Raw genomic sequence first — 18,886 nt, forward strand, 5'->3', positions numbered from 1 at the left:
GGGAGCCAACCAGCGGAGCCTTACTGCGTGCTAAGCCATGTGCATGCACTTGGCATCCAGGACTGCACAGAATGCAGAGATGGTGCTGGGATTTGGGGTGACTGTGCACCTGTGAGCTTGTGCACCAAGCACTCATGAGTGAGGCTTGGAGTGGGGCTCTGGCTGAGGAGCCATGCTCATGTGGCTGCCTCCTTGTTGTCCCTGCCACTTCTAGCTCTGGAGGAAGCAGGGACACTAAAGTCTTTCCATTTGGCAACTGGTCAGGAAGCCTTGTAGATGGTCAGATGCCATCCCTGGGAGGCTAGGAGGTGGGTACCCAGATGCCATGCCGCCCCTGGCCCTGGCCCTGGGATGACACCTAGGGATAGGCTGGGATGATGACAGCTCCCAATAAAGCACACCTGCTGATAGGCACACTCGGGTCACCCCCTCTCACACTGGCTCTGGCCTCGGTCATACAACTTGCTTTGGCCCATGGGACATCAGCAAGCATGACAAAAGCAGACGCTTGATAAGCCCTTGTGTTCTGGGGCCTGTCCTCCTGGAACTCCAAGACCCCCGTGCTGAGAAAAAGCCCCAAGATGAAGGCCACCCAGAGGGAGGGGGCCCAGCCATGCCAGCTGTCCTAGCTGATCTGCCAGCTGACTGCTGCCACACGAGTGATCCCAGCAAAAGAACTGAAAAGAACTGAAGCTAAGCCACAGAATTATGACAAATAATAAACTGTTGCTGTTTTAAGTCACCATGTTTGGGGGCAGTTTGTCATGCAGCAGTAGATAATTGATGGAGAAATCATGTTCTCCGGCCTGTTTCTCTCCCGGACTCACTTATGCAGCCACATTTCACGAGAGGCTCAGCTGGCCAGAAGGCCCAATGTGGCCTCACGCATATGTCTGGCAGGTGGTCCTGGCTGTCAGCTGGAGCTTCTCGTGTCTTCAGCAGGCTGGGCTAGTTTCCTTAGATGGTGGTCTTGGGAGAGAAGTGTGAAGGCTACAAGGTCTCTTAAGGCCTAATCTGGAACTTGGCAGATTCAAGACTCCACACCTCTCTCCCCCTCTCTTTTTCTCTCTACTTTTTTTAAAGTAGGCTCAAGGCTTGAACTCATGACCTTGAGAGCAAGAGTCCCAAGCTCTACCAACTCAGCCAGCCAGGCACTCCTCAAGACTTCACCTTTTAATAGGAACAGTGGCAAAGTCCCTTTACCTAGAGGGGTGGGAGGAACTGATGGTATATTTCCTTACCTGCTACATTCTGCTCCCTACCCCACCTCCCCACGCTGGGAGGAGCACCCTCGGGGCTGGTGCCTTGCTCCCGCTCTGGGGTAAAATTCCATGCAGTTGTTCTTGAAACCTCTGGCTCTGCAGATCCCTTCATTCACTCATTTGTTAGATGTTTACTGAGGACATACTATGTGTAGGGGTCACAGAGTCAGATATGAGGCCGTGCAGAAAGGAGGGGCTTTGGGGTCAGACTGGTTCAAGTCTACTTTCCACCATTTATATGCTATCTGACCTCGGGCAAGTTCTTGAGTGCCTCTGAGACTCAGTTTCCTATTCTATAAAATGGGGCTACCCAGTTGGAAGGCTTTTAAGAGAATTAAAAGAGACAAAGTTTCCAGTGGCAGGTCTCACATTCTGGGGATGCCATGATGATCCCCCCCATCCCAAGACCTGGATTGGGTACCTGACTAATAAGCTCCGTGAGGGCAGACATTCATACTGACCTTGTTCATCATCTTAGAGTCTGGAACATAGTAGGCGTTCAATAAACATTTGGACTGTCTGACCTACTGCCACAGACCCTCTGTCTCTCCTCTCACAGGCAGGGTGTCATTGTCTATTTGTTTCTGGCTTCTCTGTTAGAACAAAAGCCCCCTGTGGGGCAGAAACCAGATCTAGTGTATCATCCTGACCCCAGGATCTGGCACTTTGAAGGTGCTCGGCAAAGATTTGTTTCATTCATCCCAGGAAAACAGACGTCTCTGGTCCAGTTGAGAATTTTCAGCAGATAACTTGGAGCCTCTGAGAAACTCTTTCTATTCTTCTGGGGGTGGGGGTGGGCAGGGGCTGGAAATTAGAACCTGGCCACGGCTCCCTGCAGCCCCATCCTCGCCCATCACCCTAGTTTCAGCTGTTGTCCTCGCCACCCCCCGCTGTCCCCTCCAAATTCTGCAGAAGGGGCCCTGGAGCCCAAATGATGCCTCATTAGCCCGCAAATGCCAACCCTGTCGCCCCTGTGGGGGGCTTGCTGGCAGGCCTGGCCTTTAAAACACACAAGTTAATTCCTCCTCTGGCACTCGGCCTCATGGCGCCCCGCCTCCTCCTTTCCCTCACACCTTCCTCTCAGGGCCCGTTCCGGCTCTGCTCCCTGCTATCTGCACAGCAAGAACAGACTGTACCTCGCAGCAGCTGCTAAATATAGACCTGCATCAGCGGAATATTCCTGGCTGGGGAAATGGAGCTGGGGCTGGGAATGGCACCAGGGCGGCTCCTGCAGTGGGGCTGAAGGCAAGGGGAGGAAAAAATCTGGTCCTTCCTGGGAAATGTCGGACAAGACCTTCTAGGACTAAGAACGTGGAAGACCCTAGGACAAGGACTTGATTTGCGCTTCTTCTCCTGCCTCGCTCGGTGCCCACTCACTGGCCTCTTGGGAACCGTTCCCGCCCTCCTGGGCTCTCCAAGCCCTCCCACTTGCCACCCTCTTCCTGATTCTCTGCAGCGGGGGATGCTCTTTCTTAGAACCTGGCCGTCCTCCTCACTTTCTTGGAATCTGGTCCTCCATCTGCTCACCCCCACCACCTCCCAGACTCAGTCCTGACCCCTGCCTTATTTCTGTCTCTTTCTCCCTTTCTGAAAGAGGATTGACTCTAAGGGCCCCCTCCTCAGGCTGAATGAATGAAGGCTTTGGTAGTGATAGCAGCCCCTTGGTTTACCAGTAGGTACCAGGTATTGTGCTGAGCACTCCATATGCTTGCTCTTCCCTTGGCCTGCACATTCCTTTCTAGATACCGACCAAGGGACTCATACCCTTCCTTCATCCATATCTCTGCCCGAGGTCACCTCCCCAGAAAGGCCTGTCCTATTCCTTCACCTAAATCTATCCCCTCACCCTGCTTTCTGTGTCTTCCTAGCACTCATTATGCTATAAATGCATATGCTTATTTTCCATATTCCCTACTTGAATTAAAGCTCCATGAGGGTAGGGCCTTGGATTTGCCTCCTGCCATATGCTTAGAGCCTAGAACAGAGCCAGGCACATAGCAGGCACTCACTAAAGAATTGTTGAGTGAAGGAAGGGACTCTCCCATTGGATCTTCACAACAATCATGTGAGATGGGAATTACTATCCTTCTTGTACACATGGGAAACCAAAGCTTAAAGAGCCCCAGTATTCAGGGAGCTCTGGGCCCATATTTCAGATGGCCTACTAGATGTTCTAGATGTTTCTTTCTTCTCCTCTCTCCTCTTAAAGCCACTATGGTTAAAAATGGAATTAATTAGCTCTGCATCAGATCCCAGGGCACATTCACTAATTCTTCTGCTCCTACTTTTTCTAATCCATATTCCTCCTTCTGTTTCTGTACACGGTGCCCCTTCCCATCCCAGGCCCCAAAGCTGGGAATCCCCAGATTCGTTCCTCAATCTACTCCCCTACATCCATCCAGGTGCCCAAGGTTTGCCCTTGGCAGGATCTCACTGTCATCCCTCCTTCTCCCTCCTCGGCATCTCTATTAATCTTCACCATCAATCCTGTGTCATCTCTGGCTCCCTAACTAGATGGATCAGGTTAAGGAGTCTGGGTGGGAGGCCGAGAAAAGGCGCAGGCCTTGGTGTTTGTCCTTTGGGGCTCTCTGCTGGGCATCCCAAGCTACGGAATCTCCCTGAATTCAATTCCTGCCTCTGAGCCATGCTAGAGAGAGCAGCCCGAGGGATCTTGTTAAAATGAAAACCTGAGCATGTCACTTCCCTGCCTAAAAGTCATCAATGAACCCAGAGTGCTGGTGAGGAGGAGGGGAAACAGGCGCCTTCCTATGTGGCTCTCGGGAGTGTAATCTCGTACATTTCGGCATTATCTATCCGGATTCCAAATGCATGTGGTCTTTGACCCAGCTTTTCTACTTCCCGAAAATTATCCTGCAGATACACTCACACAAGCACAAAATGATATATGTATGAGGTTATTCACTGTAGCATTGTTCGTTGTAGCAAAAGATTGGAAACAGCGTAAGTGTCCATCAATAGGGGACTGGTGAAATAAATTTTAGTGTATCCACAACAGCTGTTAAATAAAAGAATGAGGAAGCTCTTTATGTACTGATATAGAATAATCTTCAAGATGTATTGTTAAGTGAAAAAGGCAAGCAGTGTGTATAGTGTGTGTTTATAGCTACCATTTCTGTAAAAAAAAATAAAACAAATACATGTACCTATTTTCTTGTACATGCATAGAATAGCTCTGGAAAGATACCCAAGAAAATTACATTGGTTGCCGTGGGGACCCAGACTGGGTGGCTGGGGGACTGGAAGGGGTGAAGAATTTCCACTAAATGTCTATTTTGACTACTTTTAAAATTTTGAATCTTGAAATGTGTTATCTATTAAAAAAACAATATTTTTTTTAAGTGAATGAGTCCAAGGTCTCATAGGATATATACATCAAGTGGCTACCTTTGGGGCTGCAATTAGGGGATGAGGGTGGGAAGCACCTTTCTTTCTTTCTTTTTCTTTCTTTCTTTCTTTCTTTCTTTCTTTCTTTCTTTCTTTCTTTCTCCTTCCTTCCTTCCTTCCTTCTTTCCTTCCTTCCTTCCTTCCTTCCTTCCTTCCTTCCTTCCTTCCTTCCTTCCTTCCTTCCTTCCTTCACATTTCTTTAATGTTAGAGTGTTTCCTAAAATGTATTACTTTTGCAAGGAGAAAAAAATGACAAAGATATTATGTGTAAAATAATACAATTGTAACTATGCTCATAGCCTGGAATCCTTAACTCCCCACCCCCCAAAAACAAATACACAAATGAAAACCCAAAACCTAGATCACACACACACACACACACACACACACACACACACACCCTTTCCCATTACCCTTAGAATAAAATCCAAGGTCTTAAGGCTCGCTACTACTAGGCCCAGTAGGGCCCCTGCCAGCCAGTCCATATCACATCTGAGCCGGCCTGCTTCCCCAGTCCTGAGCTGCTTACAATTCCCCTCATGCCTCAGGCAGTTCTTTCCCTCCTAGTTTTGCCTGCACCATGCCCTCTGCCTGGAGTGCCCGTCTCTGAATCCCAGTCTGGCCAACACCTTCTCATCCTTTGGAGATCAGCTGCTTCCGCCTCCCAGAACCTTGCATCCTAACTGCCCATGCATCTTCCCTTCGCCCCAACCCTCACAGGACTGTGAGTCCCATGATAGCATCTGATAAACATCCTGTGGTGTGCGGTCTCCCCTCTCCCCTTCACTCCTGCCCTGCCCCTCCCATCGCGGGGAGGGGGAGAACACCGCCCTTGGCATCAGCAGCTGCGCCCAGCTGCGCAACCTCAGTGAAGCACTTCACTTCTCTGAGCCTGTCTCCTGCTCTGCCCTCCCTGCCGCTCGGGCAGGGCCCCTCAGGGACATAATCAGGTTCTAAGTTCAGAGAAAGTGAAATAGGGACTGTGTTTGATGGCGTTGGGGGAGGGGAAGAAGCCAAGAAGCCATCCTTCCCTAATGGTCTCTGTCTCTGTCTTTCCATCAGATCCTTGACAACTGCCCTTTGAGCCGAGCTTTCACAACTGCTGAAAGGTGCCCTTCACCACCTGACCCTCCAAACGACACTTACGGCCGACCTCAAAGGGCTCCAGACACACTTGCCTCAATTTAGCTCCAAGGACAAGAGGGCCGCTTAGTTGCGACCTCGGAAGTCCTTTCAGGGCACCCATGGCGGAGGCATCCTGCCTCTTTGTTTCTCTGCGAGTCTTGCAAGTGCCCCCCTCCCCACGCCCCTTCCTTTTCTGTTCCTCAGCGGTTCCCTCTTTCTGCCTGGCCGCCCCTCCCGCCCTGCAACCCTGCAACAAGCTAGATGCCTCCGCGCTGTCCAGTCAGAAGGCTGAGAGCGGACCTCAGTCCATCCTCTGGCCCCGCCCCTCCGCGCCCCCCGGCCCCGCCCCGCCCCGCCCCTCACCGGTCTTGGGGTCCACGGTGAAGTGGTGCTCGCCATCCAGCACGCTGTACACCAGCCGAGCGCTGCTGCCGTACGTGGGGTCATCCGCATCCGAGGCCATCACCTGCATCACCGACGTGCCTGGGCCCGGGGGACCAAGCGAGACGGGGAGTCACCTGGGGCTGCTGTGCTTGTCCTCCCCACCCCAGGGAAGCAGGGGGAGGAGATCCAAGCTGGAGGTCCCGGAAGCTAGTCCCCTCACAGTCCCCATCCTCAGTCCCGCTTCCTGATCTGGGGCCTTCCTGTGGTACAAGCGTGACCACTAGAGTCAGACCTGGGTTCAAATCTCCCTTTGGTGGCTCCTAGCTGCAGGACTCTGGCAAGGGAAGGCAGCCTCTCTGAATCTGTTTCCTCTTTAGCAAATAGGGAATAATCCCAGTCTTTGGTCCTTGAGGTTGAGGGAACGCACTTTAAATTCTCAGTGCAGACGGGGCTCAACCTCAGTGGGCAATGCCAATGGTCATCTTCATCAGTTAAGGTCATTACTTTCAAACTTAGAGCCAGGACTGGAAACCAGTCACCTGACTCCCAAAGCAGGGGTCCTTCTACCCCACCCCCAACCCCTCTTGATTCCTCAAGGGAATTCTGTTTTTCTTCCCTCCCTCCTTACCCTCCCCACCAACAGGATGGGGATTGGGCAGCCCAGAAAGATAACCAAGTTCACTGAGGCAGTGTCTTTTGGATCTGGGGCCAGAGGATGGCTGGACCAGCTTTCCTTTTGGGAAGTAGTTGGCTGTGGGCTCTGGCGCCCTCCTTGCTCTTCCCCCGGGTGTCCAGACAGTCCCCCACCCCAGACACACATGCACACACACAGACACACACACACACACACACTTCTCCACATGCTCCGCACGCTCTGCACGTAGGCTGCTGGGGAGAGTATAAATTGGATAAAAGTCCATCAAACAGCGGCAATTAAGTTATTGATTTTCGACGCTGCCTCATTAAACTGGGAGCTTCTCTCGGCCTGTCCCAGAGATGCCTCTAATTTGACATCATGTTCAATTTGACGAAATCAGGGCTTGGGACGTGAGGCTGGACAGGATGGGGGTGAGGGTGGGGTGGGGGAGGGGTGGGGTGGAGAAGCAGGCAAAGCCTTCTGGTCCATCTGAACCTTTCCAGAAAGGAGTGGGTGAGGTATAAGACCCAAGAGGGAATCAGTTAGGGCTCAGGATATGACCTAGGGGGATGAGACTCAGACATCACTTCAAGGAGATAGATGCCTTCTTTTGGTGCCCTGCTGGTGAGGGGATGGGGCCCGGACCCCCTGAGGTTCTGGGTGGGGCCCTCCTGGGGCTGGGTTGGACTCTCTGGGCCAGGAGAGTGGCATGCTGGGAGGGAAGGCCCATTCACAGCTTGGCTAATGAGTGAGGCTCTAGAAATGCTACTGCAGCAATTCTGCTAAGCCCAGCCTGCCGCCCGCCTCTCCCGCCTCCAGCCTGGGGCCCTTGATCATTCCAGACAGACATATGTATTTATTTTTCACTCTTTTGCATTTCTCATTTCGCTCTCCATGCCCCCCCTCCCAGCCTGAGCCTCCTAAACTGGCCCTGCAATGCGCCTCTCTTTGGCTGCTCCTGCTCCACGTCAACCATGTCAGGGTTGCCCATAGAATCCAAAGAAGGGATTTGAGCATGCCCCCTCCCTCTTGATGCATGGTGCCTAGGGTCTCCTACTCATGGCCAAGGACATAACCCCAAGGTTCCTCCTATTATACAGAGAGAGGAGAAAGAAAGAAACTCCTTTTGAGCACCCACTACATGCCCAGCTTCACCAAGCACTTAAACCCATCATCTCTAATCCTCATTGTATTTCCAAGAAGCAGAGTGGGCCCCTCTAAGTTACAGGCAAGGAAACAGGTCAAACAGGTAAGAAGACTTGACCAAGAGCACAGAGAGAGGAAGTGGTAGAATTTGAACCCAGGACTCTGAGCTCAAACCCTGCTGGGTGATAGTCAGCACAGGCAGAGTGGCCCCGTGTACTGAATCACAATCAGGGATGACTCTGCCACCTACTAGCAGTTTTACCTTGAACATGTCACAAGCCTCCTTGTGCCTCACTTTTCTTATTTGCGAAATGAAGATGATGGTAACTACCAAACTCCGGGGATTGTTTTGAGAATTCAAATAGCCTTCCTTGTTCAGCACCGAGGACAGTGCCTAGCCCATGCTAAGAATTCAATAAATGCAGGTTGTTGTTGTCTTGGGAGGCACGGCATGCCCCTATACAATAGAACAATCATGCCTCCCTCACAGACATGCTGAAAAGGGAGAAGATATATAAAGCATCAGGCTCATGGTGGGTGCTCAATAAATAGTGGTTGTTGTAACTGTTATGAGAGAGGGTCTCCCTGTCACTCCCCTCTGCTTGTTCCCCCCACCCCTTGGGCAAGGCACAATGTCGGGCTGAGTGACGCCCCAGGGACATGGCTGCCCCCCTTCTCTCTCCCTGGCTGCATCCCAGGGACTCCTGCGGGGTTGATGGAATCATTTCCCCAATCCAGGATTCTTTATTGCAGCCATTACAGTTAATGCCTACACGTGGGGATGGTGAAGGGTCAGTGATTCACCACTGGCTCCCCAGGCTCCAGACCCCCTCCCACCTTCTTCACAAGTCAGCAGCTCCCCAGAATGGGCAGATAAAAGGGTTCTGCGCTTGTGGCTGTTATGGAATCACCTCGGGGTCATCCCCCCTCCATTCAGCAGCTTGTATTTTTATAATGACTATCACATCCACTCCCACCTTTAGTTCTCAGAGCAACTCCATGATGTAGATGCAGTGGTGTACTGGTACATGTGTAACCATCGGCTCCAAAGGCTAGAGGGGTGAGGAAGAATGCCTTGCCTTGTAGTGTTTGTTGATTTCCATGGTGTAGAGACTCTCACCATGGCCAATTTCAAGCTACCAATGTGATACCAAGTGGCTCACAAAACAGAAAATCAATATCTGCCTATTGTGAGCTGATACGGACCAACACAGTACAATCCTGCACCATTCCCATTTTACAGATGAGGAAACTGCTATGCATGGTGAAGGGTGAAAAATGTGAATAAATAAAGATGAAACCCTTTATCACATATCATTATTCAATGGTCATGATAGATTATGTTTATTGAATAACTCCTTTGTGCTAGATCCTATGAGAAGCACTTTATGTATGTTACCTCATGGAATTTATAAAATAGGCTTGAAGTAAGCTCTATTAAGATTTCTACTTTACAGATGAAGAAATGAGGCTGAGTGGAGTTAAGTAAGGAAGCCCTTTGTGCTTCAGTCTCCTCACTTGTGAAATGAAGGTAATATTACTGCCAAACTCTCAGGATCACTGTGAGAACTCAAATAGTTTTCCATGTTCAGAACTGAGTTCACTTGGCAAGGAAGCAGGAATGGCAGGATTCAAACCCAGGATGATCTGATGTCAACCCCCATTCGTGCCTGGCCTTATAAAGTAGGAGGAGGGAGGTCAGTAGGAGTAGGAGACAGGCAAGTAAGAGAGGGAAGAGTGGAGAAAGGGGAGGGAAGGATGAGGAGGGGAGTGGCAAGGAGTTCCTTGCATTCAGGATTCTCCCTGCCCACAGCTGGTCAAGCTCAGACTTCTAGAAGCAGGGTTGGGATTAGCTAGGATGAACTGGTCGCTGTCCGTGGTGCTGTCAGCCAACTCTTCATCTACGAGGGGTTAAGGGCCTCTAGCCAGGCTGGCATAGGAAACGTTGCCTAAATGATTCTTGGATAAACAAGATCTCAGAGCAGAGCTCCACATGGAATGTTAGATGTGGAAAGGTTGGTCCTTGGAGAGCACAGAAACCAGTGTTTCTTACCCTGGCTGCACATTAGAATCTCTTAGGAGCTTTAAAATAAAACTGATGCTGAGCCCCACCCCAGACCAATTCTCTAGGACTCTCCTGGGATGGAACACAGACAGGGGTATTTTTAAAAGCTCCCACAGTGATTCTAAAGTGCATCCCAAGCTAAGAACTGATGTTCTAGACCAAACCCCTCATTGAACTGATGAGGAAACTGAGTCATTGAGCAGAGGCAGAGGCTCAGTGACATCCCCCAGATTCTATCATTAGTAAGTGGTAGGGGAAGATTGAAACCCAGGTCTGTGCGGCCATCATGTCACCCTCCTGGATTCACTGTGCCTATACTGAGACTGACACCAGGAAGGAAGAAACAAGGACAACACATGCCACCAAGTCAGCAAAGCTCCTCCCAGGCAAAATCAGCATGAGACATCAGACTCTCCTGCGAGGAGATGAGATGAGGTGGGCTTTGGCATCAGAGAGTCTTGGGTTCAAATTCCACCACTTCTTCACTCTGTGCCCTTGGTCAAGTCTTTCTCCCTGTTGACCTCTTTCCTCACCTTTGGTCTAGAGGGGGCCCCTCTGCCTCCCAGAGATGCTCTGAGGACTAGAAATGATGGATTTATTTGGCTGATAAAGCTGGATATGTAGCAGCTCTCAGGAGTTTATTCCTTTCTTGTCTCTGACTTTTCTCCCTGCTTATCTCTCTGAGTCTCTGTCCCTCTGCCCCTTGTCTCTCTGTCTCTGACCCACTTTCTAGCCTCATCTCCCCATGCCATCTTCTCTGTCACTTATCTCTGGGCCTGCCTCCTACCCTTCTCCCCCACCTCCTCCTCCCCTGCTGGCACATTCCTGCCTCTCCTGCATATCATTAGGCTGCCCTAGTCGGGCAGCTGGAAGATGTGAAGGCAGCGCTGAATGGGCAGAAGGTCTCTGGGACTGTGTGCTTGGCCTGGAGTAGGAGATGCCTGGGCACCAGTATCAGGAGGGAGGGGGCATGGCCACCCTTCATCTCTGGTTTATCTGGGTGGCTCTGACATGTTTTGCCATGGAGCCAGAAATGGAACCCATGGCCTGGCCCCCAAGCCAGAATTCTTTCCTTTCTTGTCTCTTATCTTTGTTATCTGTGAGGTCCAACTGCAGCCCAGACTTGGGCTCTAGAGCCCCCAGGGGGAGCTCCCATTGACTCAGGAGGGAGGTGGTGCTGCATGGAGGGAGCTCCAGGATTGAAGTCATCCCAGCCCTCTCCTGGGCTGTGTTGGCTGTGGGAAAATGGACCTGACTGGGCCTCAGTTCCCCTTCCGTAAAATGGAGATAACACGTCATCCTCCTTGCCTCCCTGGAGGAGGGAGGCCCTTTAATGAGATGAAAGAGATGAAGCAGTTTGGAAAAGAACAGAATCTTCCCACAAAAGAACTAACGAACAAACGAACGAGGTGACCAAGTGTCATTATTATGAAGATGTTTGTAATTATTACCATCCTGCCTCTTCCTTACCTCCCTTTGCTGCCCTGCTGGGCCTGGGGAAACCCTCAGCTCACATTTAGCTTCTCAAACATTTATAAAAAATGAGTCCCACCCCCTGCTGCTGCCAGAACGGCACGGAATGCTTTCTATTAAAAATTAAAAACCACTTGTCGAATCCCTGGGAACGTTCAGATAACACGGGGAAACAAACCCCTTCTCAAACTCTCCCTCCCAACTCCCTCTTTGATCATCACTTATAATGCTGGCTCACGGGGCTGGCCTTCACAGCTTCCGGCTGCCCGGCCAGGGCAGCCTAATGATATGCAGGAGAGGCAGGAATGTGCCAGCAGGGGAGGAAAAGGTGGGGGAGAGGGGTAGGAGGCAAGCCCAGAGATAAGTGACAGAGAAGATGGCACGCGGAGATGAAGCTAGAAAGTGGGTCAGAGACAGAGAGACAAGGGGCAGAGGGACAGAGACTCAGAGAGATGAGCAGGGAGAAAGTGGGATAACAGATACCCAGAACTTCGGGAAGAAATCAGGACAGAGACAGAGAGATGAGCATCAGAGAGGCAGAGATACATAGAGACGGAGAAAATGGAACACAGAATGTGACAGAAAAAGGCAGAAATGCACAGATAAAGTCAGAAAGTAGACTTCTATAGAAACAGAGACAGGCAGAGATACATATTAAGCAAGAGGAGAGTGGGAGAGAGTGGGAGGGGGGAAAAGGAGAAGAAACAATTTTGGTTCAATGGGATGAGGGTGCCCTATGTTGCAAACACGCTTCTCCAGAGCCTCCAGTGACCTCTGGGACACTGTCCCCTCTCTTTCGCCTCATAGATTCCAGGCATGGACTCACCCATGAATGCATGTGGGGATCTAATCTGTACCCCCCTCCCCCAAGAGAGGGCTTTCCTACCATCCCAATTTGAGAAATTTATGCTCTTCTGTCCTTTACGCATTTAAGTGGAACCCTCCAGTAAGTAGTCTGGTCATCCTGTTTGTTTGGGACAGCAACATTGTAAGTATCTGCAATAGCATCCCTCTGCTTGTTGTAGAAAGCAAACTTTTTTTTTTTTTATCATAATTCAGTTCCATTCAGTCACCCAACACAAATGAAGCACCCACTGTGTGCTGGACCCTTGAGGGCAGGATGGTGGCTTTGTCACCTTTGTACCCACTGCCGTGTAGACGCAGGGCCCAGCATAGAGTAGGTGCTCATGTTTGTTGAATAATTTGTTGATGGAAACGACAAAGAAAGGCACGGATACGCTCTTTGCTGTCCAGGTTCCCAGGGCCATGGGGATGACTCCTGAGGGCCAGGGCCTCTCTGCTCCTCCTCATCACCTCTCCCCACCAGAAATCTCCGGTCCTGTTCCCCCCAATCCTGGATGGTGAGAGCCAGTGCCGTTGCTAGGCAAGGAGATATTGCACATATAGATCTTCCTGGACTTTAATTAAAAACATCTTTAGAAGTTGTCTCTGCAGAGGCCAGCGATTGATTCCTGGCTTGGGCCTGAGGGCTGCTGAGCCACACTCTCTCTGGCTGCAGATAGGACAATCAGAGGCTCCCAGCTTGTTGCTGCCCTCCCCAAATGAGGCCCTTGGGGAACACACTGCCTCCTGCCTTCCTCCTTTCCTCCCTGCCACTGTCCCCCGCCAAGCACTGGACTCAGCAACCAGATAGTGTGCTCTTCCAATCTTATTTCCTTCCCCTTGTGAGCCTCAATTTCTTCAGCTATAAAATGGGCATGTTAACGCTTGGCCCGAGTGCTCCTGGTGGGGATGAAATGAGATCAGGGATGTGAAAGTGCTTTGCAAGCTGTAAAGTCCCTGGGCATGGCTGTTTCCCACTAGAGCCGAAGCAAGTGGCTTGGATTCTACTTCCAGGTTCTGGGTCCAGTTCTGGTTCTAGCTCTTACTCTGGAAACTCAGGCAAGTTACTTTATCTCTCTCTGCATTTATTTCCTCATTGGTTAAATGAAGACAGTAATACCTGCCCTGCTTATTTCCCAGGATTGTTGAGAATAAAGGGAAATAGATCCGTGAAAGCAGTGTTGGCTGACAGCTGTTATTTAGTAAATGTCCCAAGAAGTGCGGCCTGTACTACAAAACAGCCTTTCCATCTATTAAAGATGCTGCTCACTAAGGAACTAGAATACATGGGAACCCAGCTCTGGTAGAGCTCCTGCCCATGTCCACATCTTGTTGAACCCCAATCCCATGGTCCAACAATGCCAATCCTATGCCCAAAACTGCCCCATTTTCCTGCCTTTGCTCACAGCAGACATCACTAATCGTTTGTGGTGCTTTCTCCTGAGCTTGAATGGGGCCTCAGACTGTCTCAACCAACCCTACAGTCACTATCAATTGATCAGAGATCAATTGACCCCAGAGATGAAACTGATCGGCCACCACTCTGAGGTCAGGCGAGGGTCTTGCTCATCTTTGCATCCCCACATACCTAGCAAAGTGTCATGTACACAGTAGGCACTAATGTTTATTGAATTGAAAGCAACTGCTTATTTTTCTATCCCCTTGGGGCTATATACATAGATAAAGTAGGTGCTAATAAATGTTTGCTAAGTTAGGTGACTCATCTTTGCAACCCCTACAGAGCCAAGTACACTGGAGGCCTTGTACATAATGGGTGCTAATAAACATTTGTGGATTTAATTCAATTACTTATCTTTACATCCCCTGCAGTGCCCGGAATAAAGTAGTGGCTAATAGATGTGTGTTGGATTGAACTTCTCATTTCTGTATCCTCAACAGTGCCAAGCATACCATCTTATACATAGCTGGCATTCATAAGTAGGTGGAGTCGAACTGGGCACGAAAGCCCTGCGAAATTTTGCTGTCCACTGGTCAGGTTGTGACACTTGTGGGAAGGGGTCTGGTGTCCCCAACATTAAGAGATTGTCTAGTCCAAGCCTTTTCTCTCAAAACTCACTCTTGTTGATTTCACCTAGCCTCAGGCTTTAAGTTCCTTCTCTCTGCTGATGACGTCCAATATTGTATCTCTGACCCTGATCATGCTCCTGACCTCCAGACTCAGAGACCCAACTGTCCCCTTGACAATTCCACTTGGATTTTTTAGTAGACATCTCAATCTTAACATGCTCAAGAGTGAAGTCTTGAGTTTGTGCTTTAATCTTGCTCTTCTCAGAGCATTCCTCATCTTAGCTGCTCCATTCGTCCAGTTGCTCAGGCTAAACACATCATTACCCTTGGCTTATCTCTATCTCACTCCCCATATCCAATCCCTCACAAACCCAGTTGGCACTGTCTTCAACATGCATCCAGAATCCCATATCTTCTCACCTTCTATGCTGATCTGAGTCCCCATCACCTTTTGCCCGCAACCTGCCTCCTCACTAATCTCCCTACTTCCAACCTTGTCCCTTACAGCCCATTTTCGACATGGTGGCCAAGAGGCCAGTCTTTAAAAGTTTAAGTTGGATCACATCATTCATCGACTCTGTATCTCAGAGTACAACCAAAATCTTTAAAATGGCTACAACGTCCTACAGGATCCAGTTTCCAGTACCTCCTTTGATCTCATTGGACATGCTCCTCCCTTCACTTACTCTTCTCTCCACCCATACTGACCCCCTGCTATTCTCAAACATGACAAACACACTATGCCTCAGGACCTTTGCACTTGCTGTTTCCTCTGCCTGTGCATTCTTCCTTCAGCTTAGTGGTTCTCCAAGTGTGGTTCCTGAGCCAGCAATAACAGCGTCACTTTGGAATTTATTAAAAATACAAATATTTCTAGTGGCCGGACCTACTGATTCAGAAACCCTGGGGGAGAAGGGGCATCAGTCTGTATTTTAACAAGCCCTCCAAGTAATGTGGATACACAATACAGTATGAAAACTACTGTTTCAGGGATGCCTGGGTGGCTCAGGGGTTGAGCATCTGCCTTTGACTCGGCATGATTACGGGTCTGGGGATCGAGTCCTACATCGGACTCCTTGTGAGGACCCTGCTTCTCCCTCTGTCTATATCTCTGTCTCTCTCTGTGAGTCTCTCATGAATAAATAAATAAAATCTTAAAAAAAGAAAAAACTGTTTCACATAGCTCCTTGGTTCCTTCAGATCTTTGTTCCAATGTCCTCCTTTATAAAGAAAGGCCCACCCTGATTCCTCTATTTAAAATAGCACTCCCTCAGTATAATGCCAAATTCCCTTGGTTTCACAGCATTTATATACCACAGGACCTCTAATATACTGGCTTGTTCATCATTTTCCTGTCTCTCTCTCTCTGCTCTGGACGTAGGCTTCCTAAGAATCCCCAATGCCTGGAACAGTGCCTGGCACAGAGTAGGCACTCAATAAACATCTGTTGCATGAATGAAGCCCCTCAATACTTAGAAGGGAACTTGGTGCCCAGAGAGAGGCAGGGACCTCCCCAAGGTCATGTAGGGAGCCAGGCCTCCTGACTGTCAGCTACAGGACCTACTTTGCTGCATTAGGCTCAGCTTGGCTGGTGTGCCCCTCCTCAGAAGTGCGGCTCATTGGAGGCCCCCGGCACACTTCCCTTCCTTTTTAAGCTGTGAGTGGTTTAATTTGCGAGCAGTGCTGTCTTTCATGTCCCAAGCTGTGTCCCTGCTCCCTCTGATCTTCGAAGCTGCCCAGACCCTGGTGCCGCTTGTCAGCCCCGCCCTCCTCAGCCCAGATCAGGAGGCTCAGTAATTGTGTCTGATTTTCAAAGCTGCCTGGAGTCTCCACGAGCACCCCGGTGTCAGATTTGCTTCCTCTTCAAAAAGTTGCTTAAATGAAATAAACTAATTTAATTTCTGTTTCCTCCTTCTCCCTCCCGGGTTCCTTGGCTTGTCTGCGTTGAATCCAATGCCAGACTCTTTCCTGAGCAGAATGTCAGAGTCCGTGGGCTGGGAGGGGGAGGGGAGGCAGGGCAGGGGCTCTTCAGGCTGATACTCATGAACCCGGGGCTGGCTCTGCTTCCTACAATCTGGGTGATCTTGAATGTGTCCTTGCCTTTCTCTTGGCCTCAGTCCCCCCAAGTGTGACACAAGCACTCTTGCCATTCCCAACAGCCTGGGAGGCAACTCTTGGCTGGCTCAGGCACTGACTTGCTATGTGACAGTAGGCCCATTTCTCCCCTCCCAGCCTCAGTGTTCATATCTGTTCAATGGGGATGCTACCACCAGTCCCCCCACCGCTCACAGTTGAAGTTGGGAGTGGAGTGATGGATGAGCACCTGGTGGATGCCTCCCTCTGGAGTCCCCTGTCCCCACCTATCTTCCAAACTGTAGCAGAGGGAGCTTCCTAAATTCCATGTCTGCCCACATGGCTCCCTTGCCAAAGCCCTTCCCAGCTCCCATGCTTCCCTCAAGTCCTTCGGGGGTGGCTCCTGCTTTCACCTCCTGCCTCACCTCGTGTTACCTCTCTGGCCTCTTCCATGTGGAAATGTGCAGGTCCATTTGGGATGAAGAGAGAGGCAGGGCTGTGATTTGAGTCAGTGAGTAGGGGCTGCTGGACCGGGGATATCAGGGGCTTGAGGTGCCCCTGACTTGCTAGGTGACCCTGGACACGTCATGGCCTCACTGAGCCTCAGTTTACCCCATTTGCAAAACTGATTTCTAAGTAATCACTGGGCTCTGAAAGTCTGTGGGTCTTTGCTACTGACAACTTCTGATGCTCTCTCCAGTGAACCTGTATGTTGAAGTGCCTTTTGTAAGATCTCCACTTGGCTGTCTAATAAGTACTTCCAACATTAGCACTACAGCAACCAAACTCCCGATGTCCCTCACTCAGTCCCCGAGATCTGCCCCTCCCGCTGATCCTCCCATCTCAGCAAATGGAAATCCCATCTATTTAATTGCCCAGGTCAAAATCCCTGAATTGTCTCTCTTTCAAACCCCACATCCCATCCATTAGCAAATGCTTTCAGCTTCTTCTCAAAATATATCCCAAAGCCGACCTCTTCTCAGTACCCTTACTGGTCCCACCTTGTTCCAAGCCACCATCATTTCCCGCCGAGGTAATTACAATATACTCCTCTGCTTCTGTCCTTGCCCCACGCCCCAATCCCACCACAATTTGATCGTCATAGAACAGCATGGGATCCTGTTAAAACTAAGTCATATCATGTCACTCTGCTGAACAAGCCTCTCTACTGACTTCCCAGCTTTCTCACCATAAAAGTCAAAGCCCTGACTGTGGTCCACAGGGCTACACAATCTGATTGCCTTTCCACTTCTCCTTGTGGCTTTTGCATGGACTGTTCCCTCTGCCTGGAATGCTTTTCCTCCCAGGACCCATCCTTCACTTTCTTCAGGTCTCTGCTTCAATATCATCTCAGAGAAGCCTTCCCAGTCCAATGATCTGGACTTTCCTTACTGCCTATCTTCCTCAGCTGAAAGGTTCCCTCCGTGAAAGAGAGGCTTGCAGCCTCCTTGACACTCTGTTCCCAGGGCCCAGCACATAGTAGGTCCTCATACACACTTGTCAAATCAATAAATTAATATGCTCAAAAAAAAAGACACATAGCATGGCATACGCATGCACAGGCCTTAAAGTGCCATTTGACCAGCCATGTACATGCACACACATGTGCAAATGCATACACCCATCAGGCACACGTGCACCCCTGTGTGCGTGCACACCAGTTTGCACCCACCTCCCTGCCCCTGCCCTCACTGTTCCGTGTCCTCCCACTGTCCCTCTGTGTCCACCCTTATCTCTGGTGCACTTCCCTCTCTTTCATTGCTGGCTGCTGCCTCTACCCACCAATCTGCCAGATTTAGCCCAATCTGGGGAGGCGGGGGCTGACAGCACCCTCTCCCACAAACTCAGACACCCCTGCCTCTGACATGCATCAGCAGAACTGGAAGGCCCAGAGAGGGGCAGCTTGGAGGCCATGACCACAGTGCGGCAGGGATGGAATGAGGTGTCTAGGACTGAGGGCCACTGCTCTCTGCCCAGCCTGGTGTGCAGGTGCTTGGGCTAACCCAGTGGGTAAGAAGATGGCTGTGCCCCTTGCCCATGACTCTGGCTTCTCCCAGAAGCCCCGGGCTAAGGGCGCCCCACCGTGGGAGCAGGCATATTTATCCAACCTTTAGCTACAGTGTCCCGCTGCTATGTGAAGATGAGCCTTTGCCTGAGCTCTCCTCGCACATGGGGGTTCTGGTGTGTGGGCCCCCATTTTACACGTATCACTGTGCGTTCCCAGCGCCCCTGCACGTTAGCAGCCATACCCGGGTAGGTGCCGCTGAACCACTGTCTGGGGCTCAGTCATTTCTGTGAACCTGTGTCCCCAGGGGGCTGGGGCTGGGTGTGGCTGGGGTCTCTGGTGGGCAGGGCATGAAGCTGTCTGGATGCTGTCGCACCTGCTGCTGTGGCGACACTGATGGAGCCTGGCCCGGGGAGGGTCATGTCTGTTTGTGGCTTCTG

The 18,886-nt window shown here is 50.5% G+C and overlaps 1 protein-coding gene across 1 annotated transcript in view; it reads right to left on the bottom strand.

The window, feature by feature from the left end:
* The window catches only part of CDH22 (cadherin 22), a 67,659-nt gene that overhangs the window by 39,042 nt on the left and 9,731 nt on the right, over nt 1-18,886 (bottom strand). Inside the window, exon 3 of the mRNA XM_072801277.1 lies at nt 6,156-6,275. Coding sequence (XP_072657378.1) covers nt 6,156-6,275 — 120 coding nt within the window. The remainder of the gene's footprint in view (nt 1-6,155; nt 6,276-18,886) is intronic.

The sequence above is a fragment of the Canis lupus genome, chromosome 26, assembly GCF_048164855.1.
Source record: "Canis lupus baileyi chromosome 26, mCanLup2.hap1, whole genome shotgun sequence".
NCBI classification, from domain to species: domain Eukaryota; kingdom Metazoa; phylum Chordata; class Mammalia; order Carnivora; family Canidae; genus Canis; species Canis lupus.